The sequence below is a fragment of the Euprymna scolopes genome, chromosome 44 (assembly GCF_053919585.1).
Source record: "Euprymna scolopes isolate OS-2025 chromosome 44, ASM5391958v1, whole genome shotgun sequence".
Classification (NCBI taxonomy): domain Eukaryota; kingdom Metazoa; phylum Mollusca; class Cephalopoda; order Sepiida; family Sepiolidae; genus Euprymna; species Euprymna scolopes.
The window spans coordinates 9,093,288-9,113,923 of NC_136525.1; the positions used below are offsets into that span (position 1 = coordinate 9,093,288).

General features: G+C 35.2%; 1 protein-coding gene and 1 pseudogene across 1 annotated transcript in view; both read left to right on the top strand.

The window, feature by feature from the left end:
* LOC145268685 (patatin-like phospholipase domain-containing protein 6) overlaps positions 1 to 20,636 on the top strand; it is a gene marked incomplete in the record, with an annotated part of 200,392 nt that overhangs the window by 83,237 nt on the left and 96,519 nt on the right. The window contains 5 exon segments of the mRNA XM_080124191.1: positions 3,249 to 3,329; positions 4,816 to 4,877; positions 7,042 to 7,189; positions 14,187 to 14,388; positions 18,784 to 18,929. Coding sequence (XP_079980317.1) covers positions 3,249 to 3,329; positions 4,816 to 4,877; positions 7,042 to 7,189; positions 14,187 to 14,388; positions 18,784 to 18,929 — 639 coding nt within the window.
* On the top strand, positions 4,233 to 4,349 carry LOC145268997 (5S ribosomal RNA; annotated as a pseudogene).

Sequence of the window (20,636 nt, forward strand, 5' to 3'; positions counted from 1 at the left end):
GCAAGTTGTTTGAAAAAAAAAAAAAGCTGTCAGAGTTAAAAATCTTCCGGCGTTTGGGATCCTCTACAGTGAAGGGGTGGAACTTTGCCACTTGTTTGGTGGGTCTGAGGAGCTGACGCCACAAGAAGCAGAAAGAGCAACGACTCTCGTATATGACCTCCCAGAAAAATCTGATAAGAAAGAAAGACTGTAAAGTTTTAGAGAAAATTTCCCCTCGAGCAGAGCCATCCATGATAGTCTTGGTCGGGAAGGAGAGGGGCACTCCTATGCTTTCTGGTGCTACCTGATTAGATTGTCTCTTGGCTTCCTGACTTAAATGTATCAAGCATTGTTTTTTTTTTTTCTCTCCTTTCTCTTTGTAAAACTCAAGTTTGCCGCCTCTAAAAGAAAACACACACACACACACACACACACACACACACACACACACACACACACACATTCAAGCATGTCTAGTTGAACACGAGTTATTTTTCTCTTCCGATTTTGCACACAACGGCTAAAATTACTAGAAGCCATACTTATCAAAAAAACTACAGCCCTTTTTAAACCGGATCTCATTAAACACCGGGACAAATATATTTACAGTATTTAATAACAAGAAACTAAATGAATAAACTATAAAACAAAAAGAAAACAAAACAAAAAGATCAAACTAATAATATATTATACTAAATTTAATAATCAAAAGCACTAAACCAAACTAATGTAGTGTATGAATTTATTTTCCCCTTTGAAGAATGTCTTCGAATAGTTTTTACAGTTTTTTTTTTTTTTTTTTTGGTGGGGGGGGGTACTGAAATAGTTTTTCATCATATGAAGAAATTACAGTATTTTTTTACGACCTGTCCCAGTGAAGTATAACCCCCCCCCCCCTGCCAATATCTCCATGTTAAGAATGGCTTTCGCCGTTGGGGGTGTTAATTCTGAAAGCCTTATCCTCGAGTGTCTTCTGGGCCTTGAAAAGTGATTTCTATGTAAAAACAAAAAACCCCAAGAAACCCACTCTAAAAACTCGTACAAAGCATACGTAGTCCGCACAACAATACTCTCTCGGCGATTAACCTATCAGTTAGCTGACTACAGTGCCATAAAACAACACCTAACATCACATGATAAAAACCTACAGTCGTCCCGATATTATAAATATCTTAACTAACGATACTAAAATTCGATATCTTAACAACTACACATGACGACTAAAATTACTAAATTACTTATCAAAAAAATTACAGCCCCTTTTTAACCGGATATCATTTAACACCGGGATAAATATACTAACCGTATTTAATAACTAACAAGAAACTTAATAAATAAACTATAAAATAAGAAAATCGAAATTAAAAATAAACGTAATTCGCTCCTAACCATCCTGCGCCTACCTTTTTATAACAAACAAAAAAACAAAAAACAAAAGAAAAACTATAAATACACCAAGCCTCAAACAAAATAACAACAATCGCTCCTGATGATAATCGGATGCACTGATAGAAAGCGCTCTAGTAGAATATGGCTGAATTGGGCGCCATTTTATGCAACATGCCAGCTGAAATAAAAGACTGCTCGGCGGTTGGAAAAGATATCCAGAAAAATCGTAAAAAAGGAGAACTCTGTCGTGTTCAACCAGACATGCTTGAATAATGACGTCCTGCCACAATATACAACCGTGTGTGTGTGTGTGTGTGTGCACTTTCAAAAGTAAAGTTTCTAATTTCTTTTTAACTCGGTTAAAGAGCTACAAAGATGGGAGTGGCACCATTAAAACGAGTTACCTTCTGTGCTCCAGAATTTATTTTTGCTACATAGTCACCATTCATTTTCAATGCATTTTTGCCAGGAATTCCATGACGAGTTGCTTTCTTAAAATCTCATATCGTCAATATCTGCAAGAAAGAGATGGAACTTTCAGGTCATGAATTCATAAATTCAGGCATCATAACGATGCGATTTGCAATCCCATCTCATCCATTTGAGCGGAATAAAAAAAAAAAAAAAAAATAGGGAGCATTTGTTTTGGAAAGCCCCTTGGATATATATATATATATTTTTTTTACTTTTTCACCCCCAAACAGGGCATATTGCCACTTAGAGGTGTCTAACAGGGGAACCGTAGGAAGTTGAGCAGTGTGATGTCTGTTCACATTATATCTAAACTTTTGTAGGCTAATACAGTCAAGAAAGCAGGAAACAGGGAGGGAATTCCAAAGTTTAGCAGTTTAAGGAAAGAAACAGTAGGAGGCTTTCACGTACCTAGGAAGCTCAACAGTGGAGAAGTGGGATTTTGTTGCTTATCGAGGGGGCACAAGTGCCAGGAGTTCATTAGAGCACATTCAGTTAATGTATTCGTAAAACAGGCAAACAGATGCAATGTTACGACGATGTGAGAAAAGTTAGAGCTTGGCTGATAGATGTGGGACCTATTAGATTTGAGACTTTTTTTTAATTCTGTCTAAGAGCAAGAGATAAGACGTAGATGCACCAGCCTAGATGTGGCAATAGTAACCTATGACGAATTTAAATATTTTTAAAATAATTTTTTTCTTTTTTAATGATTTTTTTTTAATGTTTGTTAAATAACTTTTTTTTTTTTAATAATTTTATTCTTGTATTAAATTTCTTTTAAATTAAAAAAAAATTTAATAACTTTTTAATAATAAAAAAAAATTGATAATTAAAAATAAATTTTTAATTCTTTTTAATGTTTTTTAAAAAAATTTTAATTAACATTTTTTTAAAATTTAAAATCTTTTAATAATTAAAAAAAAAATTTTAAATTAAAAAAAAGTAAGATTTAATTTAAAAATTTTTTTAAATAATTAAAAAAAAATTAATCTTAAAGATTTTAAAATAATTTAAAAAATTTTTTTGTAATTTTTACTTTTTAATAATTTTAATTTTTTTACTAAGTTTTTAAATCTTTTGTAACAATTGAAATTTATTTTTAATATTTTGATAATAATTTAAAAAAAAATTTTTTCTTTTGTTTAATTTTTTCCGTTCATATCATACATATTTTTTAATAAATGTTTTCTTAAATGATGTTGGCTGCACTTATTTTATTGGCTCAGCATTTCAGCACCTTTCGACGTTTTATGTAAACTGCAGAAAATTACAATCATACCACGGTTTTTATTCTGCATTAATACCACTGTTCCTTTCAGCTACTAAAAATTGTTTTCTAAAAGTGTGATATTTTTTTCAGACAAATCTTAAGACTTGGAAATAAAATCTAAAATTTAATTTTTCAGGATAATGTTGAGTACCTCGTGAAAGAAGTTCAAACCGGTGAGAGTATCCACAGTCTCCTTAGTATTGTGGATGTATTAACAGTAAGTATTCGTCAAATACTCCTCTTCCACAGCGAAGTTCCTGGAGAATGTTCCTAGAGAAATGATTTGCAAAAGGGAAAACTGATTAGGAAATAAGATAAGAGTGTTGTAATGCTATCTGGGTGTTAGAAAATAAACTTATTTCCTCTTTTTTATCAGCAGAACAATGATACAGGAAGTTGTTCACAAAGGAGCACAAAAGGAAGCTAACATAGGATTGTTAATCAAGGTGTGCCAATAATGGAACAAAAGATTCTTTGGATTACTGTTCTCATCTTGAGTGTTATTTGCACAACATTTCGGTCGATATGGCCTCTGACCTTCTTCAGGTAAATCTTGTCGAACTCGGAGATCAGCACGGAATGCCTAACGGAACCCTTTATTTAATCATAGCGATGCGATTTGCAATCCCGTCTTATCCATTTGAACGGAATTAAAAAAAAAAAATAGGGAGCATTTGTTTTGGAAGGCCCCTTGGATATATATATATTTTTTTTTTTTTTTACTTTTTCACCCCCAAACAGGGCATATATATTTTTTTACTTTTTCACCCCCAAACGGGGCATATATATTTTTTTACTTTTTCACCCCCAAACAGGGCATATCGTTATTTGTGTTGCAATATTAAAAATAAAACTGAAATACTATTAAATTATTTTATAAGTATTAATAAAAATATGAAAATAGTTTTTAAATATTGGAAGTAAAATCTAAATACATTGTTCTGAAATTGCATAGTATTTGGGATAAGAGAAACATCCCTTTATCAAAATATTACCTCAGGTAGTTTCATGATGAAGGAATGTAACTCTATTTTTTTTTCAGCCCAACCAGCCTAGTTTTTGATTATCACAATTTTTTTTCTTGCTTTTTTTTGGGGTGGGGGGTGTAGATCTCTATTTTGTATACGGCATAATCGCGTTAACACACCGGTTCTCGTCAGATCACCAAAGTTAAGCAACGTTGAGCCTGGTTAGTACCAGATGGGTGATCATTTGGGAATTCTAGGCGCTGTATGTGCTTTCCGCTTATCTTGGCATTTGTTTCCAGTCGTCTTGTACGTACACTTCACTTGCCACTGGTATTTAACAATGTCGACTCACAAAAATTTCACATACAGGCACCCCTAGGTGGGTATCCATAGTCTGTCAAGACTGAAGGAGCCTGTGTTGTGTTACTCTCATTTATAATTTAATTTCTTGTGGAGTACAAGGGGGAGGAGTAGTGGTGATATATAATATAAATGACCACCCACTTTAAAAAGAAAAAGAAAACTTTCCTTGCACGAACAGGACTCTCCAATGGCTACCCCCACCCCCTCCACTAAAAAAGGCAAGGCTGAAAAAAATTAACAAGACAGCAGCCATCTTTGTTGGAAATTTAAAAGCCGTAAAGAGTTAATATTTGAGTTAGTTTCTTAAACTTACAAATTCAAATAAATGTTTTTTTTTTTAAATAAAAATAATCTTTCTTCTCTACTATCCAGGGTCATCCAGCACCGTTTAAAACGGTCACTGCCAAAGCTGTTGAAGACACAAATATTCTCAAGTAAGATTTTGGTTTTCATTTTCCTATTTTTCATTTTTATCTACATAAATAAAACCGTGAAAGATAACTCATTAAAACGTATTCCTCTTTCAATATATAATATATTAATGTTAGCATTCTGTAGATGTTCAGCATAAATGGAGACACCTTGATATTATTGTAGCTCTTTTGTTAAAACTATAAAAGTATTTTTCTAAGCTAGCAGGGACGACTGGCATAACCTAGTTGTAAAATATGCTTAAATATTAAGTTGGATAGCTCTGCTAATCTATTATAAAAAAAAAGAAAAAAAAAGGCTTTTGTCTGTATGTATATATGCCTGGCTAAAATTAAAAAAAAAACAAACTACAAAACAAAACCCTATAAAGTTTGCGGTTTCATGATCAGCGAATCCTCAGATGAATAATATCCAAGATTTAGAAAGTATATATAGATTTCAAAACTGGCTTCGAAACCTAGTAGGTGATGCCCTTTTTTTTTCCCTGCAACCTCAAAAAGGATGTCACAAGCCTGTCTTTTGTCTATTACTATTTTCATGGTAAGTGCTCATCTGAACTCCAATCTATGCCCCCCCCCCCCGCTAAACTTTCACACAAAACTCGACTAGTTAAAACTGTAGTTACTTCCTTTTAGTCAGTACATGAAATGTCGAGACCCCAACAAGAGACAACAAGCTTTTCTCTTTACATCATCAACATTCTGATCCACATCTGACATCAATTGAAATGAATGGCTCTCGTCTTCAGGAGGCCTCAAGTTTTGACAAACTTCTTGGCTTGACCATTACTCCTGATCTTAAATGGAACACGTACATCAAATCTGTTGCCAAGGCCGCTGGAAAAATGGTGGGATCTTTCTATCGATCCGGTAGATATCTCACTGCTGATGCTATTCTCTATCTATATAAGAGCCAGGTACGTCCAAGGATGGAATACTGTTGCCACATCTGGGCAGGAGCTGCTAGAAAGGACTTAGCCTGCCTTGATAGAGTTCAAAATAGACTTCGTAGCCTCGTAGGAGATGTCCTTTTCTCTTCCTTGCAACCTTTATCTCACAGAAGAGATGTTGCGAGTTTTTCTCTGCTTTATCGTTATTTTCATGGCACATGCTCGACTGAGCTTCAGTCTATGGTCCCCCCTCACCAAACTTTCACAAGAAACACTCGTTTAGCTGAAAACACTATCAATAATTCCCCCACTCTTTATCTGTGCCTAAACCTAAACATAAATTCCATGAGTGCCTAAACCTAAACATAGATTCCATGAACAAAGCTTTTTTCTTAGAACTGCACGCCTGTGGAATTGTCTTCCGTTTTCCTGCTTTCCGGCTGACTACAATATGGTTGTCTTCAAGTCTAACGTAAATAAGTTCTTGATGAGCCGTTCCATATAAGTTATCAACTTTACCAAATTTTCATTACTAATGATTACTATAATGTCCAATTTCTACTGTACACTCTTTAACCCTTATCCTTGAGTGGCCTCTTGGCCTTGATAATGTGGTGATGCCTATGTAAAAAAAAAAAAAGAGAGACTTGGAAGAAGATTATTTTGAACTGTTTCCTTGCACGCTTTCACAATTGTTAAAACACTTCTAATAAAGCATCTTTCTCTCTCCCCCTAACCCTAATCCCCAACTCTTTCATTTCTGGCCAGCCCTATTCTCTTTGAGCATACATGTATACACGTACAGACAAATAATTTTTATATTGTGTTGGTAACTAAGTTCTTGCCGGTTTATTTATTTATTTTTTTTAATATATTGTTTAGGAAATTTACTTGATATATTTATTTTGGTTTTTGTTCAAGTTATTTGGGTTCAAATAAACAACTTGAAATAGTTGTTTGTTATTATTTACTTTTAAAAAATGTAGATTTTAAAAAAATCGCAAGAATGAGTCGGCATAAAGGAATTAACTCCTTGATAAAAAAATCAGTTACTTCCCTTTAATCAGTACATCAAATGACGACAACCCCCCCTCCTTCCCCGACAAGACTTAGAAGAAGATTATATTATCTTTGAGCTGTATTTCCTTTCATTATTCCACAATTTAAAAAAAATTATGTTTCTTTTCCAATTTAAAAAAAAATTATTTTTCTTTTCCAATTTAAAAAAAAATTATTTTTCTTTTCCAATTTAAAAAAAAATTATTTTTCTTTTCCAGGTTACCTGTGAAGGCTTTTCAGTTTGTTTTTGAAAAATATCCGGATTCGTTGGTTCGGGTTGTCCAGATCATAATGGTCCGATTGCAGAGGGTCACTTTCTTGGCGTTACATAAATATCTTGGCCTCAGTACAGAACTTATAAACCCAGTAAGTAAAAGTTTATGGTGTAAAACAGGTTCTCTGCTTCCGTGAAATCAGGGTTATTTATCACTGGCCGTGAAGAGCAACAACCATATATATTAAAAATAAAAAAAAAATTGTATGTACTTATAACTGAAAGAAAACATACACCAAAAATCACAGAAATTGATCAAGCACTTTTTGTCTATCTATATATATAAAAGTGAAAATGTATGTATGTGTATATGTATGTGTGCCAAAAACTTTTGACAGACAGAACAAAAATTCACAAATTTAGTCTCATATTAAAGCCCGACCCTCCGGACGACAAATATTGAATTTTTGGCCCAAAAGCTCAACTCTAAGTTATTCAGCTGACCGTTTTTCTACAGGGGATGGAGGCCCCAAAAACTGACATTTTAACGATATTTATACGTAATTTAATAAACGCGGAGTCATGTCACGTGACCTTGACATCAGCAAGCTGTAATGGCAGTCTGTATATAAAAACATTGCATATGATAAGAGATTGTTATCGCTAAAAAATGCAAAAATCATACAAATTACAATATTAACTTACACGTTATGAAAACATTACCAAAGTTATTAGCAGGTTAAAAATAGTTAGATACAATAGTTAAGCGAAAAATAGCAAGCCAAGCGCGATTTTCTTTTTTAGTAACACTATTTCTCTTTAGAGTAAGGAAGACGAAGAGTGGGAGAGAGAGAAACACAGAGGAAGAGAGAGAGATGTCTAGACAGGAAATGAGATTCGTTTTAAAATGTAAACAATGCATCTAAATCTAAAACATTACATACACGAAATGTGAGTGAATGGATTTAATCACATCCCAGGCATAAATCCTCCTTATTTTCGAGTAACGTTTGTTTCTCTACAGCTTGAGATCCCAGGTATAACCCCCCCCTTATTTTCTTAGTAGGGGGGGGGTGCGAAAGATGAGACCGCTTGAATTCTGAGAACAGATACTACACTTTGATCTTATTTATATATTTTATTCTCGGTAAAAGTACATATCTTCATAAAAAATAAATTTCACAAAAAACATGTGACAATTACAAAAAACAAAATTAGGCACAAGGCCCTATAAGAAATTGGGGAGGGGAAGGGTGCAGGGTCTTTTTGACTAACGCTATTATCTTGGAATGACAGCGAATACTCTTGACTGGTAACTTTCACCATAATACCTCAATCATTCATTGGGAGTAAATCTACCTAAAATCCCCATCGTTTTTTCCCCCAACAATTAAAAGGAACGTTGTAAAGTTGTATTCGTGTTTGTGTATGCATTTTTTTTTTTTTTTTTTTTTTTTTTTTTTTTTATCTTAGCCAAAAGACCAAGTAACCGTCTTATGCAGCTTAATTTTCTACCGAGCATTATCTTTTATTATAAAAAGATGCATAATTTATATTTATCGATTACTAAATTGAGACAAGATGTCATATTCCAAAAATCACATCTGAACTAAAAACATTGTCATTTAGAAGGCCATCCTTTTTTTCGAGTGACGTTTGTTTCTCTAAAGCTTGACATGCAAAGCATGACCTCCTCCTTATTTTCTCAGTGGAGGTGGGGGGCAAAAGATGAAACCGCTTTAATTCTAAGAACAGATACTACACTTTGATCTTAGCCAAAAGACCAAGTAAGCGTCTTATACAGCTTAATTTTCTACCGAGCATTATCTTTTATTATAAAAAGATGCATAATTTATATTTATCGATTACTAAATTGAGACAAGATGTCATATTCCAAAAATCACATCTGAACTAAAAACATTGTAATTTAGAAGCCATCCTTTTTTTCGAGTGACGTTTGTTTCTCTAAAGCTTGACATGCAAAGCATGACCTCCTCCTTATTTTCTCAGTGGAGGTGGGGGGCAAAAGATGAAACCGCTTTAATTCTAAGAACAGATACTACACTTTGATCTTAGCCAAAAGACCAAGTAACCGTCTTATACAGCTTAATTTTCTACCGAGCATTATCTTTTATTATAAAAAGATGCATAATTTATATTTATCGATTACTAAATTGAGACAAGATGTCATATTCCAAAAATCACATCTGAACTAAAAACATTGTCATTTAGAAGGCCATCCTTTTTTTCGAGTGACGTTTGTTTCTCTAAAGCTTGACATGCAAAGCATGACCTCCTCCTTATTTTCTCAGTGGAGGTGGGGGGCAAAAGATGAAACCGCTTTAATTCTAAGAACAGATACTACACTTTGATCTTAGCCAAAAGACCAAGTAACCGTCTTATACAGCTTAATTTTCTACCGAGCATTATCTTTTATTATAAAAAGATGCATAATTTATATTTATCGATTACTAAATTGAGACAAGATGTCATATTCCAAAAATCACATCTGAACTAAAAACATTGTCATTTAGAAGGCCATCCTTTTTTTCGAGTGACGTTTGTTTCTCTAAAGCTTGACATGCAAAGCATGACCTCCTCCTTATTTTCTCAGTGGAGGTGGGGGGCAAAAGATGAAACCGCTTTAATTCTAAGAACAGATACTACACTTTGATCTTAGCCAAAAGACCAAGTAAGCGTCTTATACAGCTTAATTTTCTACCGAGCATTATCTTTTATTATAAAAAGATGCATAATTTATATTTATCGATTACTAAATTGAGACAAGATGTCATATTCCAAAAATCACATCTGAACTAAAAACATTGTCATTTAGAAGCCATCCTTTTTTTCGAGTGACGTTTGTTTCTCTAAAGCTTGACATGCAAAGCATGACCTCCTCCTTATTTTCTCAGTGGAGGTGGGGGGCAAAAGATGAAACCGCTTTAATTCTAAGAACAGATACTACACTTTGATCTTAGCCAAAAGACCAAGTAACCGTCTTATACAGCTTAATTTTCTACCGAGCATTATCTTTTATTATAAAAAGATGCATAATTTATATTTATCGATTACTAAATTGAGACAAGATGTCATATTCCAAAAATCACATCTGAACTAAAAACATTGTCATTTAGAAGGCCATCCTTTTTTTCGAGTGACGTTTGTTTCTCTAAAGCTTGACATGCAAAGCATGACCTCCTCCTTATTTTCTCAGTGGAGGTGGGGGGCAAAAGATGAAACCGCTTTAATTCTAAGAACAGATACTACACTTTGATCTTAGCCAAAAGACCAAGTAACCGTCTTATACAGCTTAATTTTCTACCGAGCATTATCTTTTATTATAAAAAGATGCATAATTTATATTTATCGATTACTAAATTGAGACAAGATGTCATATTCCAAAAATCACATCTGAACTAAAAACATTGTCATTTAGAAGGCCATCCTTTTTTTCGAGTGACGTTTGTTTCTCTAAAGCTTGACATGCAAAGCATGACCTCCTCCTTATTTTCTCAGTGGAGGTGGGGGGCAAAAGATGAAACCGCTTTAATTCTAAGAATAGATACTACACTTTGATCTTAGCCAAAAGACCAAGTAAAAAAAAAAGATGTATTATATATTCCAAACAAATCTACATAGACATTAAAAATTCCTCACTCCTAAGAATAACAAAAATATTCAAAATCAAATTCAATTTTCTCATTGTTTATACGGTCCTGAGCAATGCCGGGTAGCCTCGCTAGTCTATAAATATAAAAGCGAAAATTTGTGTGTTCGCTTTTTCCGTATGTCTACAAAAGGCTTTTTTCAGAGAAGTGGTCGGTCGCCTAACAACTTTTTAAAACTTTTTATATCACATGTAAATTGTAATATCTCAGAGTTAACAACGGAGCTCACCTGTCTATTTAATTTGCTCGACTTCGGGAAGATAAATATTCAACAGTTTTTGCTCACCGCATGTGGGTTAGGCCTTTTCCTATAATAAAAGCGACACTAATTGTCTAGGTATTTTTCCGGTCTCGATCGCCGGAAATGTCCGAAAGCAATGAGCTTTACTCAATGTGGAAATATTATTTCCTTATATCAGAAGACAATTGCTATTCAATTTGGACAAGTGGAGCTGTTTCCCCCTACCCCCAACATCTTGAAAAAAAAAAGAAAAGCGTTCTGCTCTAAGTGATACCCCGCAGTCAAAAGTTGACCTCATTAAGTCATTAAAACATGCACCTGCTAATTTAAGTAATTAAATAAATTCAAACGCATTTCCGTTAGCATCTCGCGGTGGCCCAATGGTTAACGTTGCACCCTTTTTTTTTTTTTTTTTTTTTCACACTTTAATTTCCAACTTTGCCTCAAGGGTTAGGGTTCGATCCTCATACTTACCTACCAAAGCATTTTTTTTTTTTTTTAAATTTTTACCCCCCCCCCCCTCCCCCCAGAGTTTTGATTTACCCAAAACCACACACCTCCAAACACCCGGGCAACGCCAGGTACCCCTTGCTAGTCTATATATATAAAAGCGAAAATGTATGTATGTTTGTGTGTCCGCTAAAAACTTTCGACAGACGCGACGAAAATTCACAAACTCGGTATCATATCGAAGTCCCATCCTTCGCTTGAAAAATATCGAAAAATTGACCAAAGACGTTAACTTTTTCACCCCGAAAGCGACAATTTTCGGCAGTGGGGGATCAACAAAAACAGGTTTCTCGTAACGATGACCAATTCTACACATGCGTCAGATGACGTCATGACCTGATTTTCATCTACGTCGCTTTAGCGCAGTTGATTAGCGCGTTTGTTCATTATCTAAATGTTTTGGGTTCGAATCGTGGTGTGAGATTTTTTTTTTTTTTCGATTTTTTTAAATTTAAATATTGAACCCTGTGTTATTTAAGGCATTTTTCACGTAACGTTCGTTTTCCTTTTTTTTTTTTTTTACTTCGCTTATTCTTAGCGACACCCCAAAACACCCGGGTATCCACCGATTTTTTAAAAATTTTAATATTGAAACCGGCTTATTTAAGCCATTTTTCACGTGTTCGTTTTTCTGTTTTCATTGTTCATTTGCCTTACATTAGATTTTTTTTTTGTTTTTTTTATGTTTTGATTACCCTCCCCCGCTTAATTAAAACGTTGAATGCTTACATTGTTGTCGTTGTCGTAACGCTCGAGGACTTTCAAACATCTTTCACTAACTCATTATGGCTGGCCGATTTTATTTTCAAACTTCGCCTCAGGGCTTCGGGTTCGACCCCCCCCCCCCACCTCCCCCGGTTTCTTTTTTATTTAACACCACACACACAACTACAAACACCCGGGCAACGCCGGGTACCCCTTCTAGTCTATACATAAAAGTGAAAATGTGTGTGTGTGCACTTTTTGTGTATCTCCGGCAAAGGCTTTTTTACGGGGCGTGCTCGGTCGGGTCACTCCTTAAAACTTTTTATATATTGTCTAAATCATAATATCTACGAGTTACAAACGGGGGTCACATCTATCTTAATTTGCCCGACTTTTAAGCGCTATTTTCGAGATTTTTTTTTCCATCACCGCGTCTTCGTTTCGCTTTTCAGTATAAAAAAGCGAAACTGAAAACAAATTTTTGTTCTCGGCTGAGACGTCCAGAAAGCAAATAAGGTCCGATCAATGCTGGGGAAAAAACCCGTCATATCAGACAATTGCTATTCATTTGGCGGGGGGGGGGGGAAACAAACAAATACGAAGAAACCGGCTTGCAGCACCAAACTGAAGTCGCATGATGTTTGACCTAATTAAATTCTCGCACGTGTCAATTTCACTTTATAAACGTTAAATTAAGACAGTTTTCACGTCCTTTCCCCTCGTGGCCGAGCTGTCAGGGTTTTTTCCCTTTCTTTTCCACCTTCGCGTCAAGACTTCGGGTTCGAGCCTACCTTCCTACCAAAACTTTTAACAATTAAAGAAGTAGAAAAATAAAAAAGGGTGAATTAAAGGCTTGTTTTGATCTAACCCCCCTCACTCCCAACACACACACCTCCAAACACCTGGGCAATGCCGGGCACCCCTGCTAATCTATCATATAAAGGGAAAACGTCTGTGTGTTTGTATGTCCGCTAAAAAATTGTCATCTGCATTGAAATGGCACTGTTAGAGTGATCATTGACACATAATATTGAAAAATAAAAAAAAATTAAAAAATTGTCAATTACTTCATGTAGAAATGTTTTGCTTGAAGGCAGGGGTAGATAAAAATCTTGCTTTTGATGCTGTTTGTATGCGAATGGTCATTTTGTTTCGTTTTGAAAAGATAAATTTGCAATGTCTTAACATCTGTGTCGTCGTGGTCTGATCGATAACTTATTTGCTTATGAGTTTTTTCCGTTATGTTAAAAAAAAACCCCGACAACTTGATTACTAAAATATAAAATTCATAAAACACTAAGGGACTTGTTTATATGTAATATGTTGATGTTGGCATTCTGTAGATGTTCAGTATAAATGAAGATGCTCTGATATTATTGTAGCTCTTTTGTTAAACCCACAAAAGTATTTATCTAAGCTAGCATGAACGCTCGGCAAAGTTGCAAAGTACACTTAAATATAATATTTTAATTCTTGCAGATTTCGTTTATTATTTTTATAGGGTTAATGTTCTATCGATTTTTACGAAAAACACCCGTCTAGCTGAATCCACTGTGAAAAATTTCCCCTACTCTTTATCTGTGCCTATGTGCTCTTTTGTTAAACCCACAAAAGTATTTATCTAAGCTAGCATGAACGCTCGGCATTTTTTTGTTTATAAAGTTGCTATTTCAAAAAAAAAAGAAAGTATATCCATATGACTTGGGTGCATTAGCTTGAATTGAGACCGAAATAAAAACTTATGAAAAAAAAAAATATATATATATAGTTCCTTCAGCCATAACCAAAACTTATGAAGAATTCTTGATAGAATTATTTATAAAAAAAAATAGATAACTTAAGTGCGATCAGCTATAATCAAAACCAAAACTTATGAAGAATTCTTGGTAAAATTATTTATGACAAGAAATGAAAGTACATAACAATTAAATGACCCGGATGTAAGCGTGACACAAAAAATAACACACACGCTATTGTATTAATATATAGATAAATATTAATTTCTTTTCTCTCTACTTTCAGATAATGGCACCAGAGGAGAATATCGAAAACTTGCACATTTACTCTCTTTCTGCGACCAATTCTGGTAGTCCATACAGGTCGACCAATATCAAAGATACCCAGTCAACACCATCTTTGCTGATCACATCGGACAGCATGTCTTTGACAGATATTGGAAAATCATCTGAAAAATTCTCCAGCCATTCCTTAGGTGACCACACAAGTAAGTTTGAAAGCAAACAACAAGGACTAATCTGTTGTGTGAATGGTAAGATATAAATGTGAAGAAATAAATTGGATGAAAACGACGATAACTAAATAATCACTCAACAAATTTATTTTTTTAATTTTTTATTTTATCTTTTTTATTTTTTTGGAATCCGTTTGAGATGAGGCTTCATAATTTGTGTTATCTTTATTGCTGATGTTGTTTCACCACGTTTCGGCTAACTCATTCTCTGGCCTTCTTCAGGTGGTTAATCACGATGCTGAGTCCTGTAAATGTATCTCCAGTAATTGCTGTCTTCCATAGTTGGTGGTCCTGGATATGACGGGCTTTGGGGAGTGTGGAGCCACCCTTTAATTGCCATTGCTCCCAGGTCCACTCTGACCCGGAGTGGTAGTACCTGTTAGGGTCCCAACTATGGGTTAAATAGAAACCGACTTAAAAAAATAAATATACTCTATTAAAAAATTGTTCTCCAAAATTACTGGATTCGGCATTAAATAACCTAAAAGGGTTGATATGCCGTAAAACAACCAACCAATCCATAGTTGTTGTTGTCCCATGGGGCCACGTGACACAATGGATAAAGGCGTTGAGGCTCTACAGTTCCAATTTCATCCCAAACTTTCTAACAGACAATCTTTAAAGTCTACATAGGATCAGCTTTGTCAGACTCTATAAATCAAGTATACATTTTATCAACTACCTTCAATTTTTTTTTTTTTTTTTTTTTTACACAGTGGTCACCACTTATCAAGGCCCGGAAGCCACTCAGGGATAAGGGTTATTGCAAGTACATTACATTAGTGTGGAGATTTGATGAAGTGTTTACTTAAGGGGGCGGTTCATTAGGAATTTGTTAACGTTGGACTTGAAGACATCCAAGTTGTAGTCAGGTGGGAAGCAGGCATACGGAACAGTTCCACAGGCATGCAGTTCTAAGAAAGAAGCTTTGTTCATGGAATCCATATTTTGATATAGGCGCAGATAAAGAGTAGGGGAAATTTTTCACAGTGGATTCAGCTAGACGGGTGTTTTTCGTGAAAGATTGGCGAGGGGGGACCAGAGATTGGAGTTCAGACGAGCACCTGCCATGGAAATAACTATAAAACAAGGATAGGCTCGCAACGTCTCTTCTGTGGGAAAGAGGTTGCAGGGTAGAGAAAAGGGCATCCCCCACTAAGCCACGAAGTCGATTTTGTACTGTGTCAAGGCAGGATAGGCTGTTTTTAGCAGCTCCTGCCCAGATATGGCAGCAGTATTCCATCCTTGGACGTACTTGGCTTTTATATAGATAGAGAATTGCATCAGTAGTGAGATATCTTCTGGAGCGGTAGAAGGATCCCACCATCTTTCCAGCGACCTTGGCAACAGACTTGATGTACGTGTTCCATTTCAGACTTCGGAGTAAACATACAGCACCTAGAAATCCCAAATGGTCACCCATTTAGTACTAACCAAGTTCGACGTTGCTTAACTTCGGTGATCCGTACGAATAAAAGCCATACTGTATGAAACCCGCCGGTGGAATCGTCCTTGCTGCAATGTCCACAAGGCCGGATCTTCTGTGATCGTCTAGAGATTTCGTCTTCGGAGGATACCGGGTGCTCATTGACAGAAGCAGTTTCACAAGTAAAAAAAATAATAATGAAAACATCAGTAAATCAAAGAATTGAAAATATAAACAACGACTCCGGAGATTGGGTTATATGGAATGTATTAAAAGAAAACCATAAAAGAAATATATACAAACATATGTACAGTTTGGAGTATGAATTTGTAAGCAAGCATTTAACTTCTAAGTGGGGCTTCCCCTTGCTGGAATTCACAGGTCTATTAATTTAACCCTTTTTAGTTATCGGGCAATAGGCGAGGGGGGGAGAGAGAGGAGAGGTGAGGTGGCTTGACTCTCGGACTCTCTCTCTCTGTTTTGCTCCAACTTCCCAGATTCTCTCTTCTTCTGTTTTGCTCTGACTCTCTTAGTCTTTATATAGTAGAGCACTGGGCGGGGCGGCAATTCCCAATTCCTTCCCGACCAATCTGCTCGATAACCAAATCGTCTGATTCTCTCTCATTGGATAATTTGACTGATGACAGAAATTGGCCACCTCCCACAATCCAAGAATAATTCTAACTCCTCCCCAATCAATCAAAAACGCCCGATGGAAAATAACCAGTTTTCTCTCATTGGATAATTTCCAAACTGCGTAATACGCGATAACCGCGTAAGTAAGAAAACTGCGTCCAAAAAAAAAATGCTTTGTTAATTCTGCCCTTAGATGTGACACGTGTCATTATCAAAGGAAATGAACAATTTATTATTCTGTAACATCTTGACAAAATATGTTATTGAAAATTGTCAGGTGGCAAAAATCTCTTGATCTATATTTCAGAACTGCGATTCGGTTTAAGAATGAAACAGTTAGGAATGTTATTTTGGGTTCAAATGGTTTTATCAGTCATACCAAATCATTTAATATTTGATTCGACAAACATTCTTTGAAGCCGACAAATGCATGTATGAAATTTTAATTCCAAAGAAATCATTTATCCTTGTTTTGATTTGTCACAAATATATTTTGGGACGCCAACAAATACGTGTGTGTGTAGTTTTTAGTTCAAAGCAAAAACATAATCTATCTGTTGTTGTTCTAGCTGACACATGAATTGTGTCCTTGAATTTGTCAACAACAAACGGTCGGCGCATCTTTTGAACCTGACCCATGTGTATGTGCAACTTCAAATCAGAGAAAAAATGTCAACAATCGAATTATGCTTTGAAGAAAGAAAGAAAAAAAATACTTTGGCAGAATTGAAGCCAGCAAAGTCTTTCTTCTTTTTCGATGTCGGCCCGGGACAAAAATATTAACATATATCTTTTAGTTAACCGGTGTTGCCCGGAATAAGATCTTAACATCTATCTTTCAATTACCCGATATTGCTCGGGATAAATTAACGTTAAATAAAAGCGTCACATCGACCCTAATGGTCTGACGCTGCCTCTCTTTGGTGTTACATAAATATATATGGAAATAATTTTGTGTTTACTATAAACTTTTTACGCAAATATTATGCAAGTATAAATCATGTAGAATACCTGCATGAATATAATTAGACGTAATAGTTAACTAAAAATGATCATCCCATAAGAAAACCGAAGCAACTAATAGGGAATTAATTAAAATGAATGTTTAAAAGAATATGCAAATTAGCTAGATCTTATGCAGATGAATTCAATTCCATGACCCATATATAAGAAAGTTGTATTTTCTTTTTAAATAAGTAGGAAAGAGGGTTTTTAATATGAATATCAATACACACAAAAGAAAAACGAATTTATAGGAGTATAGATGAACCATCCTTGGGTATGATTACTATTTCCTGTTAATTTCAGTGTTATGTGGCCAGTAGTTTAAGAGTTTATTAGTTAAATATTTTCACGCAGACACACACACACATACGTTTACTGTTTTATATATAAAAATTAAAACAAGGCTATATATCGGAATAACATTAAATGGAAGAAATAAGATTGAAATTATAAGTAAAGGATACAATTATCTTCCACCTGCAAAAAAAAAAAAAAAAAATGAATAAAAGTCGACCATTTTTTTTATTCATATTTTTTATAGATATTTAACTAAGTAAATATCTACAGTTTTTTTTTTTATTTATTTTTTTTTTTTTACTTCTTTGGTTGAAGAGTTCCAATTTAGTCTTAATTGCGGTGTTATGTGACCAATAGTTTGAGTTTATTGGTTAAATATTTTCACACACACGCACATCTGTTTTATTCATATATAGTGTTATGTTTGACGTTCATCTTCGTCGCCAACTGTGATATTTGCAGGTTGAACCAAATAACGTATAAGGCAATACAAACGAAGACTCAACAAACAAAGGTAGATCAATAAGAAGTGTATTAGGAAAAGTATATTTACAGTATGGTTGTCAGGTAAGAGAGTCTTGGCTGGCGAACATATCTGCTCTCGGCTCGGCCTTCGGTGGCTTCTGGTTAACACACACTCAGACTAACCGAGTCTTGCTATTTATGTGTAATATTATCGACATATGTAAATGAGTGGGTGCCACCACAACAGTTTCAATTCAAGCTGATGCACCCAAGTCATATGGATATATTTTTAAAATCGCAACTTTATAATATATAATAATCGATAGAACGTTAACTATGATATATACAAAATTTGCAAATATATTTGAGCGTACTTTACGACCGGGCTACACCGGGCGTCCCTGCTAGCTTAGATAAATACTTTTGCAGTTTTAACAAAAGAGCTACAATAATTTGAGCAAAATACAAGATGAGAACGCTAGTTTGAATAATCCTAATTTCTGATTTTCATGACATTTTTATCACGTTTTTCTTTCCAGGTCACCGTAAAAGTCTTCTTAGTCACTCCATCTCGGAAGAGGAAGCTTACGATCCACTAGACTTTGAGAATGTGTGCATGCGAGGCAGGGTTCCAAATGTTGGCTATCAAAGATCTGTGCCTGGAGGCTTGGCACCCGTCAGATTGGTAAGCTATCATCTGAAAACAATTTTTTTTTTCAATTCTCGATACGTACCAAACACTTTCTGATATAAACCCTATCTAAGAACACTGCCAGGCATATAAAGTGCATTTGTCTCAAATTTAAAAAAAAAAAAAAATCAACCCAGCCTTTTCAGGGTCCATAAGGAACTTTCTCTCTCACACACACAGTTCCTTTTATATAATAGTAGATTTGTAACTTAATAAGTTAGCCATACGCATCTATAACATTCGGCTTCATGTAATATATTTTGTTTTTCTTTTAATTTCATTTTCACCCCAAACAAGGCACAGTGCCACTTTGATGTAGGGGGCTACTATCAGGGACATAAGTTACAGGGATACTATGTGGAGAGTCGAGCAGCAAGATGTTTGTTCACATTACATTTGAACTTCTGCATGTCAGTATAGTTGGGGAAAGAGAATCCCGAAAGAGAAATCCAAAGTCTAGCAGTTCTGGAGAAGAAACTATTGGAGTAGAAGGCTTTCTTACATCTAGGGATCTCTGTGTAGGGATGGGATTATTCTGTTTGTCAGGGGTATTTATGTCAAGGAGGTACAAGTGCTTGTAGTTCGTCGGAGCATTCACCATTAAAATACTTGTAGAACAGGCAGAGGGATGCAACATTTCGTCGATGGGACAGAGGTTGAAGCTTAGGTGAAAACCTTTCAGGTTGGCGACTCTCTTTTGAGCCCTGTCCAGGGGTAAGAGACTAGTAGCAGTTCCACCAGCTCAGATATGACAACAATACTATATACGCGGGAGAATGGTATAAAAGGAAATATGTAAAAATTCTGAACACGTTTTTATTTCTTATTTTTAAATGTATTTTACAGATTTATTTTCAGACTAAAACAAGAAGTTGCAATGTAGGGAATTGAGCAGCAAGATGTCTGTTCATATTACACTTGAACTTCTGCATGTCGGTACAGTTGGGAAAGCAGGAACCCAGAAGGGAATTCCAGAGTCTAGCAGTTCTAGGTTAGAAATTATTAAAGTAGAAGGCTTTCTTACATTTAAGGATTTCTACTGTGTAGGGGTGGGATTTTGCTGCTTGTCGGGTTTATCAGAGGTATTTATGTCAAGGGGGGGGTACAAGGGCTTGTAGTTCGTTGGAGCATCCACCATTAAATTTCAAGTCCGTAGATTAAAAGTTTGAGTATATAAGTTGAGAAGTGTCCTCGCACACACATTCTCACTTTTATATATAGAAAAGACTTAACCTTTCTCTGACATCATCAAATCTTGTATGCAAAAAAAAAAATATCAGCGATTACAAGATCTGAAGAACAGTCATCCTGGCAAGCAGTAAAACGTAACTTGTGGCCGAAACCGATATTGAACTCACTACACGAGTTTGTAGTGTAATTCAAATCTTGTTCATAGCTGAATACTCGCTGCTTCACCAGGGTATTTTTTATCGTGACGCCATCACTAGATGGGTTGTTTACCACGGCTTAAAAGAGACCCATCTACTCTTGAGAGAAGGATAGATTGCAATAGTTTTCCAACCTGATATTTTACATCCCGGTACATACAGCGTTTCGCCTTCCCAAATGATCACCCATCTAGTACTGGCCAGGCTCAACATTGCTTAACTTCGGTGATCTGGCGAGAACCAGTGTGCCAACATATATGGAAGAAGAGACATATGGTTGAAATACATGAGTTACTTTATAAAATAAAAGAAT